The sequence below is a fragment of the Labrus bergylta genome, chromosome 15 (assembly GCF_963930695.1).
Source record: "Labrus bergylta chromosome 15, fLabBer1.1, whole genome shotgun sequence".
Classification (NCBI taxonomy): domain Eukaryota; kingdom Metazoa; phylum Chordata; class Actinopteri; order Labriformes; family Labridae; genus Labrus; species Labrus bergylta.
This window is the reverse complement of record NC_089209.1, coordinates 22,480,334-22,499,293: the sequence shown is the minus strand read 5'-3', so window position 1 is coordinate 22,499,293 and position 18,960 is coordinate 22,480,334. Positions and strand designations below refer to the sequence as shown.

The window sequence follows — 18,960 nt, the reverse complement described above, 5'->3', positions numbered from 1 at the left end:
CACCATGTGTTCAGTTTTATTACCTACATGGCTGTGATGCTTCTGCTGATCAACCTGAGGACTTTAAGAAAGTCTTTTGAAATAAAGAGGAGGCCTATACTTCTATTCTTGGCATTCATTAGGCTACTAGGAGAATTGAAGCCTCCCTTGCCTCAATAGCTGCCATTCCACTCACTGTCACTCACACTCAGACAAAGTCTTCTCCAAGACTGTAAGTTGATCCATGCAGTGGCGGTCAGGGGCAAAGAACAGGTAATTCTACCTATAGGCCTAATAAAGGATGTAAGGATAGCCTACGTGGTAAAATAAATAATGGTAGCCACGTTTTCTGTGGACCCCAGCAGTTTATTGAGGCTAACTGGGGTCATAATGAAGAATAAGCAACCCAGTGCTAAACCAGACAGAATGTTCAACACAAGGAGGATTTCTGAAAGCTGTCGAAATGTGTCGTTTATGGAACAACATGTGACTAGAGATATGTAGGCGAAGTGTTTATTTGACACATTTCAGTTGTATCTAAATAGTAAAGAACATATACATTTAAAAAATATTACATTTTCAGAGTACTTTAGATCGGTCGTCGTTTCAGACGTATTGAAAGCCGTGAACATCGTATTAACGGGCTCACCAGCGGCACTTGAAAGCAGCATCAATAACCACTAAAGCTCAGTGCTTCCCGGGATTTTCGCGCGTTCCGTTGCCATGGAGCTGAGTTTGTTTTCCTTCCTACGGCTCACACGAAGTGAAAAGTTGTGCTTTAAAATCAAGGAAAGACCTCATGTGAAGATGTGAAGAAAGGATACGTTTGACCGTCCTCGTTTTCCAGATAAGTGAACGACAAAGTGACAACCAGTGACTTTAATGTTTTCCAGGACGGTAACGTAAGAAGCTCAGTGTCAACGTGAGGCTGTCCCTTCAGTTTAAGAGTGCAGGTGGGTGAAATGAGCTACTTATTCTTTATCAGTCCGAATATCCTTTTAATGAAGTGTTTCGGTGTAAAACGTTTTATATATATATATATATATATATATATATATATATATATATATATATATATATATATATATATATACATATGTCATATATTTCGTGTTTTAAAGGTTCAAACATTTTGTTTAAAAAAAACAATTATAGCCTTTTAGACATGTTTTAAACGATTACAAGTAAAAGAGCAGTGCGTCATATAGTAATTGAATGTCACTTTGGGATTAAAATGGACACACATGCACATCTATTTATATAAAGCCACCTAAAGTAGTATGAGGGACAAAAAATGACTAAAGTATAAATAAATTAATAAATGTTGGGAGAAATGCATACAATAATGTATAAATAAATAAATAAATAATTAAATAAATGCATCAATAAATATATAAATGCTGAAAACAATACAAATACACTTTGTTAATGAAAAAGGCTATTTATATATTTTTACATGTATTTATTAATTTATTAGCGTATTTCTACAGTTATATATGTATCAATGCATACATTTCCACATTAATTGAGTTATTAATATATTTCTGTATTTTTACATTTACACATCTATTTATTTCTGTGTCCAGGTCCTAAGAGGAAAAGTATATATGTAAATTTGCTTCTGTCTGTTTTTCAAAATTGACCAATCCTACTTCAGTAATGTTAGGACGGCACACTTAATTTACATATTTACTTTTTCTTGTCCAACATGGACACAGAAATACATAAATAAATATATCAATATATTTATGTATTTATGTATTGATGCTTTTATTTAATTATCTATTTATTTATACATTATTGTATGCATTTCTCCCAACGTTTATTTATTTATACTTTAGTCGTTTTTTGTCCCTCATAAAGTAGTAGGCCTAGGCTAAATGCTTATTTTATTTAGTCATATGTGTAGTGCTTAGTTAACCTTATTCAGAGAGACTTTGGTGAATTGCTTTAAGAGTCGAGACCTAAATTCAGGTCAAACTCCAGGGAAAAAATATGTGAAAATTTGAAACTGCATCTCTCAAATATAGTTTGGCTCTTTTAAAAAGATTGCTGCTCTAATTGCCCACCATAATGGCTCCTCTGACCGATGTTATAAACAAGTGTTTTTGCTTTGTTGAGTTGATTCTACTGAGTGTTTTAAACTAAGCGACATAACACCAAAACACCAAAAAAAAACAATTCACTTTTCCCAAAAGCCATATACAACTGCTTTCACCATTAGTCTTGAATATAAGTAACAGGGCATTTTTCATGAAGTCTTTTTTTCCCCTACCAGCCCTTTCCTGGCCTCATAATGAGTGGGAGAGAAGCAGAGGGCCGCCTGGAGGTCCTTCAGATCTACCGCCTGCTGCAGCACATCCATAAGGGGGATATGGTGCAAATAGAGAAGATGGTGAACCTTGGGGTAGACAACCTCATCAATCTCACCGAGCCAAAAGACGGCATAGGGGTGCTTCAAGTGGCAGTTTCAGCCAACAAACAGGGTAATTAACCTTTTCTGTACTTCCTCCACTGGCCAGCTGTAGTATCTGATAGAAATTAAGTCTGATCTGGTAGAGGCCGGCATTTGACACAAGCAACTTTACAAATCTGTAATTCAATGTAATATCATGCAATAGGTTCAAGTGTTTCCAACTTCCAAAATCCCTAATTAACATCAGTTTTTTTGTAGGGGGGGGGGAGGAGGAAAGGGTCTTGAGTTTGTGATGTATTATTTTAATGCAAGCAAGGCCTTATTACTGGACTGTAGCCTTAGTAAGAGGGCATGTGTAAAAAAGACAGTTGTCCAAGCTACAGGATCAGGCCATAAATCAGGCCATTCCACTGGTAACCAAATAGTTTCACTGTCACTTCATTCTCCTGACTGTGTCCATACTCTCCCTGACTCCTTACAGACCTGGCCAGCTTCCTTCTCTCTCAGGGAGCACACCCTGATATTCAGGACAAGAAGGGCCACACTGCGGCCATGTTGGCTGCTGAGATGGGCAATGATGCCATAATGGCACTTCTGGTCGAAAATGATGCTAACCTCAGGCTACAAGACGCTGAGGGCAAAGGTGAGCGATAATATTTGCGATACAGTACAGGTTGGGCATATTGTGAATTCTTGAAAGATTAAACACTTTGGAAGATGATTGTTGACAGGTGAGTTGTACTGGGCTTTAAGAATTTCAAAAAGAAACCTGACGAAGCACCAAAGGTCAGTCACATATTTTAGCAAATGAACTGCAATTATCTCAAAACTATGTGTATGGAAAAATGAAAAATGTATAAAAACAAGAATATATAGACAGAGTAGTTACAGGAAATTAAAAAGGAATGCTTTAGAAATATCCAGAGGCCAAGACAGCCAACCACTCAGCACATCATCAGGTGAAGAGATACAGAGATACAAGAAATAAGAAGTAAAAGACATGGAAGAAGAAGTTGGATTCATCTACAATAAGAACAAACAGGGGAGTTTGTTATGAGTACAAACATAGACAAATGCCTGTACTGTACATTGAAAAAATAATCAACTGAAAACAAATTGATGACAATGTTTCTGATCAAATAGTCATTGAAGTCATTTATTAGGTGGACATCTGAGCTACTGGTAATTAATGTATAAGTACCAAGTAGAGGCAGACAAACAATCATCAGTTGCAGCAATTTGTATAAAAGACTGAATCTGAATGATGAGCTTATGTTCCTAATCCTTTCTTTTCTATATGATTGTCTTTTGTCTAGCATTTATCTTTAAGACTCAAGAGAGTATCACCTTACCTCTAAACATCAAAACACATGATTCAAAGTCCACAAACAGATAGACAGGTCTGACTAACTCTGGATAAGTAGCATATTCTCTAATATTTTTTTCTTATGAGCCTGTGTGAAACTCTCCTTCATAAAGCTCCTAAATGTGCCTAAAATGTAAATAATATAGTAGCTGTAATCAGGAGAGGCAAAGGCACCACTTCTCTTCCACTAATGTATTCTCATTTGAGCTCGAAGTGTCGACGTCTCAAATAGAGGCGTTTCCATCTCATGTTAGACCAGCAGGTCGGTTCTAAATGCCCTGCCTTGTCTTACAGCTCATGAAAATGCATGGTGCTTCTGTTTACATATTGATGAGAAGACAGTATCCTGTACAACTCCAATCAGCCAGCCCAAAATTGTTCTTCAGGACCATTTTAAACCAATTGTGATAATGACCCCAATTACAGTGTATCCGGGGCATCAATTACTGAAAATGGCACTCTACTCAAAGGGAAGTGAAGGGGAGAGGGGAGGAGGATGACGGGGAGAGAGGCAGAGGTCGTATTAGTCAGAAAAGTATTTGGATGTGTGCTCGTGTGCCTGAATACATGCTTTTGTAGCATGTATGTTCTGTATATTGTACGTAGATTTGTGTGCACAGTTGTGTGCATGTGTGTGTGTCAGGCAGCGTTGCTACATCTAATTACAGATCAACCACTAATGGCAATTGTTCTCTTGCTATGTGCTGAGTAACCTGATATGATCCTGCTCTCCCCAAGGACTGCTTCTGCTAAGAGTCAACTCTTACAGCCAAGTCTCTACCCCAGTAGGCTCATTGTCTACAGTCATATATTTGCCTGTTTCAAGAAAAGACTGTAAAGATTTCAAGGTATGGACAAGAGCTGCATTTGCTCTTCCTCATTACTTTGAGCACGTTACAATTGTTTAAAGACTGCCCACTCCCAGATTAGCATCATTACATAATGTGTATATTAAAGCAAAGGGGGAAAGCCCCAAACAAGTTTGCTGCTCAACAATCCTGTTCTGCCTCATTTAAAGTTGCCCGCTGGTTCAAATCAATTGAATAGATATTTTTAAAGTGTAAGTAGGCAACATGAACATTCCAGGTAAAGAAAAACCTTCCACCTCCCCCTCTGCTGCCTAGTGTCACTCTGCTGAGCCTCATTCACCAGATGACGCACTAATCATGCAAGCCAACTGTCACTGTAACTGTTACAGTCAGCCAGTTATGTCAGACTTAGAGGACACTGACTGCAGATCATTATACATGCCAGAAAAGTTAAAAAAAAAAAGAAAAATGCAACTGGTGTGTGTTGCACATCTGTTGTGCTTTAAGAACCATCAAGGTGAGGAGAGAGAGCAAGAGAGCGAGTGAGTGCTAACAGGAGTCATGTAGAAGCCTGATAATGCAAGTTTGTACAGCGTCACCATGATTGGCTAGTTGCAAGCAACCCCTAAATTTGGTTCAAACCAGATATATATTTTTTACCTAGATGCAAATGGGCAGGGACTCAGAGACATAATGCCTGCAGATAGCGTTAAGGCATTACTGTTGTTGGAAGCAGGAGAGGCTTGGTGTGTAAACACATTGGGAGCTTCACATACACATACACTCAGACATGCACACACACACACACACACACACACACACACACACACACACACACACACACACACACACACACAGTGTTGTTTCGCCTCACCAGCTTCAACATTAAACATTGCCATCATTGCCACCATACTTCCCCCAATTCTGTCTCTGTTACTACCGCTGATGGAGGATCATGGGCGGCCTAGTGTGTTAGCCATTGCAAACAAGGCATGACAGGGCTGCTAATGTCTTGCGTTCAACTGGCAATCTGTAAGCACCAATGTCTGTATCTCCTCTTATTTGTCCCAGAAGGGCGATTGATTTTGCAGCAAGGTATTAAAAGGACAGATAAAGGATAAAAGACTAAATACATGTAGAAAGCTAATGAGGTAAAAAGGTAAGAGGCACAGATTAATGCAGCCTTGGAGAAACAGCAGTGATCCTGGACTGATGCTCTTAGCAGCTTCCATTACAGACAGATTAAAGTGCTGAGTCAACAAGAATATAAACAGGTCACTGTTAAGTAATAAAAGTCACAAGTGCATATATTAACACAGTCAAACCACACAAAACCACAATAATATTAGCCTATATACATGAGAGAGTTACTGCTGACAATGTTTCCAACAGAAACACCAAAGCGACACAGCCAAGGTCAGATACAAACTGAAACTGAAACCCAACAGCAACATCAGCCAAATTGGTACCGACAGCATTACCAGCACAACTACCCCCCCCCCCCCCCGATTTAAATTAAGGAGGGAAATGTCGCTGGGCACAAAAGAGAGCCTGTATCTATTGGTTTTTACTGAGGGAAATCTGAACTGAGAACCAGAAGGAAGTATCTGAAATTCAAAGTGAATGGTGGGAGCACTGACTGACAGGATGGAGTTTGCCTTTTGCAGATTTTGCCTTTTATTGTACAGGTCAGTGAGGCTGCTCTGATGGGCACCTATGATTTCGTCACTGCCCTTCACAATTTTAGAAAGTGAGGTTTCGGCCTTAACCCTGAGGTTTCCATACCAGCTGATCACACAAACTGTTAAGACAGATTGAATATAGGATGTATAAAACACGAGAGTCATGAGAGTTCTGTCAACATTAAATCTAACCTTTTTACAAAGGCAGAAGAGACGTTGCTGGCCTTTTATACAAATCATTTCAGTGTTGGGATCACATCTCAGCGCACTTCAGTCAAACCTCCCAGATACGTAAACGCTTTTACCACTTCCACTGCCGCTCCAACTCAAGAGGCTCTACCACTGAGCTGAAATAAAACAAGTGAACATAAATTAGGTAGACTACATTCAAACAGTTTTGTGATGTGTTTGTGTTGTCCATGGTGTTTGGTGTTTCTCTGCAGGCAGGGTTTGACCTCTTTTTATACACATACATGGAGCTCAGCAGACCAGAGTGGATGAGAGACAAGGACAGAGTTGAAGACAGCTCAGGACATGACATTGCTGATTTGAAGGCTTGCCAGTCACTGTTCAATAGCTGATGTAAAACAAAGCATCTTAACATGCTCGAGATGGGATGTCAGGGCCAACCTTTCTTAATTTCTTTCGATATTGTCATTATTTAAAAAATTGTAGTTACTGCTCAAGAGACTGAGACTGTCAGTCAGTCACCACTCCTTTACGCTTCCACTTTTTATATTTTTCACTATGTATTAACTCCTGCTTATCTTTTGTACCCTTTCCCACAACTAGGTGTGCTGTTCTACTGCATCTACCCCACCAAGCGTCACACTCGCTGCCTGCAAGTGGCACTAACCTGCCAGGCAGATGTCAACAATGTATCAGCGCAGGGAATTCACGTCTTCCAGTTGATGTGTGAAAGAGCCGAGGAGTGCACCCCCATGTGTCTCATCATGCTGGATGGAGGGGCAGACCCTAATGCTACAAACCAGGTGCAAATTGCATAAGGGGACTAACACTGAGACATTAGGAGATCTGAGGATGTGCCATGGAGGATGTCATAAATCTAAATTCTTTGAGTAATTCTCTGTTCTGACTCTTCAGGCAACCGGCATCACAGCTTTGATGGGGGCGGCTAAGGCAGGCTCACTCCAGCTAGTTAGAGCCATTCTCAAGAGAGGTGGAAATCCCAATGCCCTGGATCGACAGCGACTGACAGCAGTACACTATGCGGCCATGGGGGGCTTCTTAGAGGTGACATATCTGCTCAGTCTGATTAATACAAAGCTATAGTCAGAATAAAAGTGAAGGAGCTTTTAGCAGAATGTATGGTTTCGACCATGATTATAGCAGTGTAATCTTCTCCTAACATTCACCAAACATCTTCCATTTTTTTCTAAATGTATTGTCCAGGCCTTAACCCATATCACAGCGGTGTCTATGGGTTACAGTGGTATTTGACATTTTGGATTTAGATGTGTTTCTCTTTGGTGTTCTGTGTCTTCCAGGTGATTCAGGTGCTGTCCGCATACTCAGCAGACATGGGTGTGATCAACCTAGATGACTGCACAGCTCTACACTACGCTGCAGCCACAGGAAATGCCAACTGCTGCAAGTTCCTGGCACAAAGAGGTGCTAGAGAGAGAGTTTACAATAACATGCCTTTTTGGTTTGCAGAGACAAGATATGGGTTTCTCTGTGCTCACTTATGCTTAGAGGGGTGTGGTCAAAGTGTCAAGACAGAACCGGTATTGTTGTCTGTTGTAATCCAATATCTGTGTTGTGATACGTGTAGGGCCAGGAAATTAAATTTACGTCATGGTCAAATATTTAATTAAATAAAAACAAGAAAAGCGTAGAAGAGAATGTAATAGAGACCAAATGAAACAAGGTAATTCTACCTTTTGTAAACGATTTTCTGAAACGGTGCTTTTTGTTTAGGTTGTAACCCGAAAGTGAAGAACCAGGAAGGTTTCCTGCCACGTCAGATTGCCAAAAACGCTGGTCACAAAGCTGCAGCCAAGGAGCTGAAGAAAGCAGAGCGAAAACAGGGAAAAGGCCAAAAATCAAGCAGTGACAGCCTCCTGTCAGACGTATGGGCCCTTACCCTCCATGACTGGTCTTATGAGTATGAGACAGAATTACGGCAAGCCTTTGGGGCCAATTTAGAAACGGTAACCACAGAAATGTTTACTTCAGTGATGGAAGACCTAAAAGCTCCAGTTGATGTAGAACAGGTCAATCAAGTCATCTCAGCCCATGACAAGGGGGGTGTCAACATCAATGATTTCTTCAAAGGGGTCAAGTACATCAAGAAACCGTTCCTCATCTCCTCGTATATTCCTAAAAAGAAGGGGGAAAAGGGAGGGAAAGGAGGAAAGAAGAAGGGTAAATTTGTCCTTCCTATGCCTATCTGCACACTTCCCCCAGAGCTGATGCCCCGAAGAGCAGATGGAGGCCCTCCTCACTTTATGATTGAGACTTACTACAACTGCTCAGACCCCCTTCGATTTGACCGAGATCACCCGCCGGAACATCCCATAATGAATGACTCGGGGCGGTACTTGGAAAAGCCAGAAAAGGTCTACGTCAACATCAACTACTGTGTGAAAAGTGGAGACCTGGAGTCGCTGAACCTTGCTTTCAACCAGGGAGTTCCTGTGGATGTTAAAGATCAGTTTTACAAGACTCCACTGATGGCAGCCTGCACCAGTGGCAACTATGAAGTGGCTCAATATCTCCTGACACATGGGTAAGGAAGATCATATATTCTTTTCTTTTGTCTTCTGATTTGAGGACAAATATTTCAACACTTTTTGTAACAAAGAGTTACAGTTTGCTTTTAGTTTAGTTAAGTTTTTTTATGGCAATTAAGTGAATTTAACCCTGTCCAAAGGACAATTTACACATTATTTAAAGATGTTTAGTAAAAAGAGAAAGATCTACTGATACTAGAATAAGCTGAATAGGATGAATCCATTTAAAACAGTTCTATCTTTCGTATATCTATGCTGAGAGCAGAAAAAGTCTGTTTCAGGCTGCACTGGCTTCTCATTGGCCCTTACCTGTCAGCTGATCACAGATACAGCCTCTGATTGGTCAACAGACCAAAACAAGATGGCAGCGTCCGTGTTAGCTGAGTGAGCTAACAGAAATGAAACAATTTCACTAAAATGATTAAATCATAATGGATTACCTTCATTTTGTGAGGCTTGGATCCGGACAGTCACTGTAAACTGATTTTCTCAGTGGGATAGAAAAGCTTTTGGATTTCGTAGAAACACAGCTTATCACCGGAAAGCCGCCGAGCTGACGAAAAGATTGGATTTCACTAACCTGCTTTGTTGTACCTTTCCTTTTTAGAGCTAACAAAACCCCGTTATTACAGCATCGACCTCAGAGGGTTAAAGTTTAGATCATTCATCAAATGAAAAGTGTGAAAACAATGTGACGATTTCATAGTCTGTGTAGTGATGAAGCTATCATAGTGCACACTATTGACTGAATCTGCTGCTTCCTCCTTTTTTAAACACCTCTAAAGCTTCCATCAGCTCATCAACTTTACCTTTGTGCTTGATTGTCACTGCTCCATCAGTGTTGTTTCTGGTAGCAGAAGTCAGCTGTTGTCACTGTACACTACCTGCTCAGCTCTTCAAAACAAAAACAAAAAGTCTGTAGCAAAGCTTAAACCAGCCTGAGGTGGCCAAAGCATAGCCTCATAATGTTGCTTCATAGCTGATTTCTGTCACACAAACAACTATGTGCCAACCTTGGGCCTATAAACTTGAAGCATTACAGGTAGGCTATCAGTCCAGAATTTATCCCATGGTTATGTGTGGTATCAGATATTTTGTTTAAAAAAGTACATATCCCAGAATTCTTGAATCAGCAGACACTCCTTCAACAGCTTCTTTGTAAGCAGTAAAGCAGAAGCACACTGTGTGTTAAGTTGAAGTTGATATGGCTATGAAGCAGCCATATTAAGAAAAGTGACAATCATGCTTAAACATGGTACAGTACAAAATGTTCTAGTGTGATTGCACCCTAAACCTTTATGCTAAAATGTATATAGATAGTTAAATACTGATATTGTAGCTTCAAATCCAGCTTATTCATTGTTGTTGTTGTGGTGGTGGTGGTGGTGGTGATAGATGTCTGTTCAACATGAGTCGGGTTCTGCTCGAGGTCTCTGCCTCTTAAAAGAATGTTTTTGCTGTAAACTGTAAACTTTGCTAAATGTTGCTCATGATGGATTAATTTGGTTTTTTTTTTCAGATAATATAACCAAGAGTAAGGTCTTTTATCTGCTCTTTGTAAAGTGACTTGAGATAACATTTATTATGAATTGGTACTATACAAATAATGATTGATGGATTCATAATTCATTTTTAATACAAAAAAGTTAAAAGGGTTTAATTTTGAAGATATCAAGCCTACTGGTTGTAGTACTGCAGATGGGATGGAGTTATAATGGAAGACACATCACAGAATTAGAGTCAGGGTGATCTGGTTTTAAAACATCAAGAAGCTGATCAGCCTGTTCACTGTCAACAGGACAGGACATCCTCTTTAAGAAAAATCTCTCATTTTCATGATTGTTGTTTTAAATTGCTTCGAGTCTGGAGTTGTTGTGAGTCAGCAGTAGACATATCATACGGCACACATTACTTTTTAATGAAGTCTTTTTACTGTTTTAATTCATTAGTGAAGAGCAGAAAATAATAGACAACAAAAGGGAAATATCCTGTTTAAAAAAATATCTTGACATTTGTACTATACTGAAAGACAAGCAGGTTTGTGTCCCCTGCTTATTGTTCTTGTTTCACATAATTGTAATACCTCTTTCGGACAGGGCGGATGTGAATGCGTGTGACCAGTTCTCCTGGACGCCTCTCCACCATGCGGCTCAGGCTGGACAAGTGGAACTTCTTGAGCTCTTGGTGAAGGCAGGGGCCAACATAGATACCAAGGGCCTCAGTGGAGGTACACCCCTCATGAGGGCCATCGAGAGCTCTCGACCCTCCTGTGTGGACTTTCTCATCAAGGCAGGTGCCAACGTTTACTCCGAGAACAAGAAAGGTTCGACTGTACATCTGATATATATGTTAATGCAGATTTTTAAAACTCTACTGTTGATATGAATACTATGTGAAAAAGCTTCTGGAGGTCACATATCCACCTTTTCAACACGTTTTCATAAGTCTCAGAGCTCTCCAAAACATGTCTGTGAACTGTAGTGGTAAAAATCCACTTGGAGCCTATATTTGCTCATGCCTATAAACCTCTCTATTTCAGCCCTACTCACAACAGACTGTTTCTGTGTCTGTACCTTTAAATGTAAATGAGCTGTGTTGGCTCAGGACGCTCTGGCTTTCTTGCACCATGCCCGATTGTTTATAGTGAGAAGACAGTCTCAGAGGGCAGAACAAACACCTAGTTTTGGGAGTCTCACCTTCCTGGGGGAGGGGTTAACTGCCCTTTGTGATGTCACAAAGGGAGATTCTCCAAACGGCCTGTTTCAGCACACATTTTCTGAAAAGTGGAGTAGCTAAATGACGAAGAGGATGGACTTTTGTCATAATTGGGGGGTTTGTAGAATGACTTGGGACATATGTTAGTGTACGAAAACCATCATAGTGTATTTTTCATAATATGTGACCTTGAATGTTCAAACGCTCAAAAAACCCTTCAGGGAAGGTAGGAAGCTGTTCCTCGTTGAAGATTGACAATGTGACTTTACTGTTATTTTAACTTTCTATATTTCTTTTTTCTTAGAACAAAACTGCATGGATATTGCCAGAGCTTTTGGAGACCCCAGGATAATTGATTTGGTAAAAGACAAAATGGATTCTTTACCGAAACCAAAGGACACAGGAAAAAAAACAGGAAAGGGGGGCAATGCTAAAAAAACTAAAGGAAAGGTACAAAAGAAACGCAATTAACATCTCTTTTTTACCACCCCAATCCAAAAATATTAAAACCGTCTGCCTTCAAAACTTCCCTATTTTACTGTGCGTGTTTCTTTGAGAAGAACATTTCACCCACCGACACTCCCACTCTCCTTCCTGCTGCTGCGTTTAGTTATGGATTCACAGCAGCAGCTACCTTTGTTTGAACACAAGTGAAATTCTCACAGAGTAAAAGTCAAACAACTCTTGACAGGAAGCTTTCCTCCAACATGGTTTGTGTCTGTTTACTGCTGCTTTTTCTGTCAGCATGAGAAACCTAAGCCTGTGAAGAGATCTGATTACTGTAAGGTAGAGACTTGTAAGCAAATTAGACCACAAGGGTAATGTTACAACAAGAACACACTGCTGCTTCTTTTCATTTTGACAAAGTCTTGAATTTGTCATCCAGACTCTGAAAGTACCAGGTTGTGTTGTAGCACAGATTCATTTAATATATTCACAAATAATAATAAAAAAAAAACATTTTTCTTTTAAGATGTATTTTGGGTTTGTTTGCCTTTATTTGATAGGACAGTGGAGAAGTGAGTGAGAAATAGAGTGAGGAATGACATGTGGGAAAGAAGCCACAGGCCGGACTTTTTGTTTTATTATCTTCAAAGACCAAACATTAATCCATCACTAAGCAACATTTAGCAAAGTTACATTGGAGAGGAAAAAACTTCCTATGAGAGTCAGAAACATCAAGGAGGACCAGACTCATGATGAACAGATATCTACCGGTACCTGGTGGCTGTGTTGGGCTTGGGAAGTGAACCAGAGGGAGGTGTAGGAAGGAGAAGGATGGAGACAAACAGCCACAACAATGAATAAGATAGATGTATAGCTACAATATCAGTCATAATGTTAAAAGTATGTTTAGTATTAGCATTAACAACTAAGTTTGATATTTATAGTACTTGTAGTAAGTGAAGTGCAGTCAGACGCGAGGGTGTATGGACATGTTCGTCTCTAACTGATTGAAGTGTAAGTGAGGGGTCCAAATAAGGAAACACTTTTGGTGTCATATATCAGATGCCTGAAAAGAGGACAAGACGATCATTTGCATGTGGAGGGGCAAAGGTCCATCAGTGGCAGCTGTAAACATCTGGATTTACTCTGTATTGACACAGCTGCATGTTCTAGTCGTGTAGCTAACAGATCTGTGTGTTAGTGTGTCAAGAGTTTGGATATTCTTCATGTCCAGTACGTTTCTTTAGAGAAGTAAGCTGGACCTACAAGCTCTGTGATTTAATTACTTCTTGTATTTTTCATATTCTCACAGTTTTCATTCTGAAATCACAGCACTTCTAATGCTCTTTGATGATTAACACTGTTGTATGTCATGTTGGAACGAGTCGATTTTGCTGGAATCTCCCGAAGTTTTAATTCTCAAACTGACAGATGTTTCGCATTTATTTCCTGATCTCATAATGAGTATTTTCTCTCTCTCACTGTTGTGATGACACTAAACTACGAGATGGTCTGATCTGAAACCCTCCTCAATCTGACTGACTTCACAGCGACACAGGAGAACCTTTGCTCAGCATACATTAATAAAATGAAGGTCTTTTTTAAAAGTCTTTGTGTCCCCTCTAGGATGTTGCTGCAGAAGTGTCCATGCACACAGAGACATCAACTGCATCAGCAGGAAAGACCTCTCCTCAGAAAGATTCAAAGAGCATCATCACAGAAAACACCAGGATCACTACAGGAAAATCCAACACCGTGGATATCACCTTTGTGCCAAAAACAGTAGGGCTCATCATCAGTCTCCTCAGGTTTCCTTACTGTACTGAAGCCACTGATTGCTTTTATTGAAAACTGGTTTACATTCTGTTATTTAGAGGCATGTTTCTCACACACATAGGCCCGAATCACACACATGCACAAACAGGACCTGTGGACATTGATGGAGAGATGTGAGAGAGGATGCTACAGACAGGGAGGGCACCAGGGCGGTTGGGGGTTTGGTGCCTTGCACAAGAGCACCTCTCCAGCTACCAGACCAACTTCCATATTATAAAGATAAAGATAAACTTTATTGATCCACCATGGGGGATTTTTTGTCATTACAGCAGCTCAAGAAAAACTGGAAAAAGGAATACAATTATTAAAAATAAAAATCAAACATATATACATCAGTTAAATAAAGGCAGAAAAAATACAATAATAGAATAATACCAGGTATGTGCACTTCCACTTGTGGAAAGACTTATTATGGTCTTTCTTTATTATGGTATTATGGTCTGCATGGTGACTTGAATGGAACTCACTCCCAAAAAACATCCAAGACTCCCCCACACTCACCTCCTTCAAGAAATTCCTCAAAACTCACCTCTTAAACACTACCTACAACCACTAACCCCCATTACATTACTAGTCCTGGTCGTTTTTTTTGTTTTGTTTGTTTTGGTTTTTGACGAAGCGTCTTTGAGTTTTCAGAAAAGCACTATATAAAACTAATGTATTATTATTATTATTATTATTATTAACCCTCAGGTTCCCAACCCAAGTCCCTACAGACTGAGCTACTGCAGTCCCGAATATTAAAATATATACATATTTTACATGAAAATATAAATTTCTATATCACAAGATGGATTACGTGGTCTTAACATACATTAGAATATGTGATATACATTTAGATCAGTTTTTTTTGTGGCTGTGGTCTGATGTGTCCTTGGGCAAGACACCTAACCCCATGGTGCTCCCACTGCTTTGTTGGTTGTGTATAAATGTGTATTAATGTGATCAGTAACTTCTGATGTCACACTTTACATAGCAGCGTCTGCCATCAGTGGGTGAATGTGTACACTAACCTGCCTAAACAAATACACCAAATTGTCTTTTTCACTGTGTCACTCTGTATCTTTTTCGTTCGTCTTTTTCAGGTGTGGGGGAAGCCACCAACCACCAGCCAGCTTATGTCAAAGATGGATCGGCGGAAGGAGCTCTTGTCCCTGGAGGTGGACTTTGATGACTTCATGATGCCTTTCAGCCATAACATCCAGAGGAAAACGCTGGAGCCGTCCAAAACCACAGACTAGACCCAAAGGAGGTTAGGCAGAGAGAGACACTCAGACATTCTGGACTCATAGTCTGTATCCTGAGTGTAGCAGCCACCTGTGGCAGCTAGCCACACTTGATTGTTGAATTCTTCACAGCGACACTGCTGGACATCATGTTACCTCTATTGTTAATCTAATTATGTAGTTCTGCTACTGACAGTGTCAGTTTAGTAAGAAATAGTCTGCAGGAAGTACATGTAGGTTTTCACAACAGTTATTCACAAAGGGTAGAAGCTGTTATAATAATCAGATGACAAAGACTTTTTGTAAGTATTTTAAAACTAGCTAAAAGAAAAGACAGAATTCTCAGGAACACACTGTCAAGTCACATTGACAGCATGCTGTTTCTGTTTGTTTTCTTTCAACTGTCAGACAAAAGACAACATCTGACAGTCAATACGTCTGTACATGTTCTTATTTTACACATAAAGGAGTGGTGGCTGCTAAACTTGCTCTATTGGGTCTGGTTTAAACCTAGAAAGATTTCCTTTTTTAAATATTTCCATTTTTTTAGGTATTTCTTCTTTTAATTAATTCAAGACAAACTCAAGAAAAAAAGACAAACTGGCGCTTGTGTGTGTGTGTGTGTGTGTGTGTGTGTGTGTGTGTGTGTGTTCGTGCATGCTTGCAGGTGTGTGTGTGTGTGTGTGTGTGTGTGTGTGTGTGTGTGTGTGTGTGTGTGTGTGTGTGTGTGTGTGTGTTCGTGCATGCTTGCAGGTGTGTGTGTGTCCACTTAAATGGCCTTGTCATTAATCATTACCCTGATGTTAACATAGATAGGATATTGGCCATAAAGCATATTATAGGAACTGTTACAAAGAAGAGAAAATAAATAAACAGAAAAAAATGGTAAACTGACAATGATGTAAAAGGTAATAAGTTACCGTGGTAACCCAAACCACGTGTGTGAGTGATGAAATTGACAAATAGTTATAACAGAGGGGGGAGTGTATCATAAAACAGTCAGGAGTCCACACTAAAACTCAACAGGTTTGTTTCTTACTTGAATAATTCCTCCTGTGTAAACTGACATTAAACTGACATTAAGGGCGACCTAATATACTGTAAAAGTTTAAACTGTATCAGACCGTCTCCGTCACTGACATCGGCACTCAGTGATGAGTATTAATGGACGTGTGCTTATTGTTTCTGCACTGCTTTATGACAGGGCTCTTGGTTGGTGTGACTCAGACAAAAAATACAAACTGCTAATAGGCCTAGTTAAATTGAATTCTTGTTAAAATAACACAAGTAATATTGTGCAGGGTAACAAACGGTACTGTACGTACATGCTGCAGTCATAAAGTTGTGTAAAAATCCTCCTCTGACTCTACAGTGTCTGCAGTGAGAGACGTGAAGAGTCTGTTAGAAATGGTAAGAGGAAGCTGCTGAGGAGAGGAAATGACAGTCTGCTGGCTCACAGCAGACTGTCATATGGCTCCCATATTTTCTTCAATCCTTTCATTCTTCTTCCCCTTCGTATTTGCAAGCTTTTCAAGTTTTTTCTTCTACCGCTGTGGGTCACATTTCTCCCATCACAGCTACATAATGTACAACCAAAAAACCCACTGTGGATAAGAAGCACAAGCACGACAATACACTCACCCAGTCTCAAGGTTAAGAAAAAGGTCTTTACTTGCAAAAAAAATAGACAAGCAAGATCAGCAGACAAAATCCAAAGGGAGCAGGCAGAATTTAAATCCAAAAAACAGCAATGATAAAAAAAAAAACAGGGAAGAAACACACTAGGAGAAAATGTTGGAATGAAGATGTAAGTAACACAAAAATAAAACAGGAAATACTACAAGGAAAAAACTGAAATAACTTAAGATGAAGAGCTGGACATGACACATAATTTAACCCGTTTGTTTTCTTTCTTTCTTCCTTTCTGCGGTCAAACAAATAGAAACACAAATCTATGATGAGAGGAGGAGACGTGTGGCCAATGGCTTTTTTTTATGATTCCGTTTTCTTTCTTTCTTTACAACACTAACCATTCTTTACACTGCTTGAAACACACAACAATCGAGCAGGCACACAAGCATAACACACATTTCCGTAGAGTAATTAACTCTCACTCTTTAATGCTGCCTTTAGTTTAGGTATAAATATCACCCCTTGATTGCTGCAGTTTTTATTCTGTCAACTAATGTAGCCACAACAAGACGTCAATCTGCTGGCAGAAAATAACTAATCTCAAACCAGATGCAGTTCCATGTAGCAACCAGCACATGGCGCTGTTTGGCAAACTTAGGCCATGCAGGGGTCTGGTCGTTTTGGGAGAACAGACAAAAACTTGGAGGCAGCTCTCGAGTTCCGTTCACAGAAAAACATCAAAATGGCAGCTCTGTGTTTACTGTTCTCATGTTAGCCTCATACACTGCTTTCAAACAGGAATCTGCATCTCACATCCCAAAATAATCAGGGTATTATGAAGAGACAGTGCAGCCATCCTCTTTGCCTGGATGAATACATAACTGGCTTCAGGGAGGCTGACTGCAGCCAGTTTGTTTTTTGGGTCATGTTTTAATTGATGTTTTTATCAAGAATCGTCAGAGAGCATAGAGATCATTTTCTGTGTTAAATGTTGCAGTGATGCACTCTCCCATCATCACCACTGACATGAACAGATAAAATTAGATTGCAGTGTCCTCAAGGTCCATGGGGACACAGTTATATAATCTAATATACAGGCAGAGAGGGAGGGTGGGGGCGAGAGGCTTTGAGGGTCATTATATCAGCCTGGATTTTTGTAAATATACCAAGTCACAGTATTATTGATGACACTTATCTGAAGACAGAGGCAATGGACTCAAACATAAGAGAGGGAGAGAAGGGAAAGCAGAGAGGAGGCTGAAAGAGGATCGCACATAAGTGATGAAAGAAAGGAAGAGAAATGGAGACAGTGAATAGAGAGTGACAAACATCCTTGTGAGCCCAGCAGAGCCATTCATAACGAGGCAAGAGAGATGAGGGGAAGGAGACGACTAAGAGCGAGGGAAGGGAAGGCGAGAGGACATGAGCACAGGAGAGGAGAGGAGAGGGGGTGGGGTGGATATGAGCAGCAGAGGGTGACTCAGAAGATGGGGAGGCAGCACGGTGGAGAGAAGAGATGGGAGCGGAGGAAGTGGGCGGGAGGAGAAGATGAGGGCTTTTCTAGCACAATAAGTGGCACACAGGTTAGAGGGAGTAAACAAGGCTGCTGGCTCTGACTGTCGGCCGTGACGCAGTGTGTCAGTCAGGGCGTGGGCTCAGGCTCTTGCAGTATGCGTGCTTGCGTGGTTCTCCTGGTTGTGCAAGTGTGTCTAATTAAGAAAGTATGCAGAGATATTTTTGACTTTTTGTACAAATAGTGATGCTCCTCTATTAGTGTGATAAAAGGTATTGACGGTTGTTTGCCTTGTGAATATAAAATGATAACATCTTTGTAGTGGTGAGTTTGTGTTTATGTTGTACCATGTGCATGATGAGCATGTAGACCTTTGTTTGTGTGAACACATGGACGTTTTGTTTGTTTCATTACTCAGGCTCTGCTTTGCATCAGATAAGGAAAACGCTGCAGTAGGTGTTGAAATTTTCTGCAAGTGGAACTGCATGTGTGTTTAGCTAAAATGCAATATGCAATACATACATAGAATTTATAGGATATTTTTAAAACTTTCAAGTGCCCCCCCCCCCCCCCACACACACCA

The 18,960-nt window shown here is 40.1% G+C and overlaps 1 protein-coding gene across 2 annotated transcripts; it reads left to right on the top strand.

The window, feature by feature from the left end:
* The first annotated feature begins 693 nt into the window (after positions 1 to 693).
* On the top strand, positions 694 to 18,861 carry ankef1a (ankyrin repeat and EF-hand domain containing 1a). 2 transcript variants are annotated; one of them, XM_029276937.2, is made up of 11 exons: positions 694 to 932; positions 2,258 to 2,465; positions 2,877 to 3,038; positions 7,045 to 7,244; positions 7,357 to 7,506; positions 7,761 to 7,884; positions 8,194 to 9,004; positions 11,105 to 11,331; positions 12,028 to 12,173; positions 13,797 to 13,952; positions 15,092 to 18,861. In XM_029276937.2, exons 2-11 carry the CDS (start codon positions 2,276 to 2,278, stop codon positions 15,245 to 15,247), a joined length of 2,322 nt encoding a protein of 773 aa, XP_029132770.1. In that variant the 5' UTR covers positions 694 to 932; positions 2,258 to 2,275; the 3' UTR covers positions 15,248 to 18,861. The 2 variants fall into 2 exon arrangements, with proteins under 2 accessions (XP_029132770.1, XP_065820274.1); XM_065964202.1 differs by lacking the exon at positions 12,028 to 12,173.
* The last annotated feature ends 99 nt before the right edge of the window (positions 18,862 to 18,960 follow it).

What these genes read in the sequence shown, in the direction of transcription:
- ankef1a (XM_029276937.2), top strand. Translation starts at nt 2,276, where the DNA reads ATGAGTGGGAGAGAAGCAGAGGGCCGCCTGGAGGTCCTTCAGATCTAC. An exon ending in ACCCTAATGCTACAAACCAG is followed by an intron (nt 7,245 to 7,356) that starts GTGCAAATTGCA and finishes CTGACTCTTCAG; the next exon opens with GCAACCGGCATCACAGCTTT. An exon ending in CTAAAAAAACTAAAGGAAAG is followed by an intron (nt 12,174 to 13,796) that starts GTACAAAAGAAA and finishes TGTCCCCTCTAG; the next exon opens with GATGTTGCTGCAGAAGTGTC.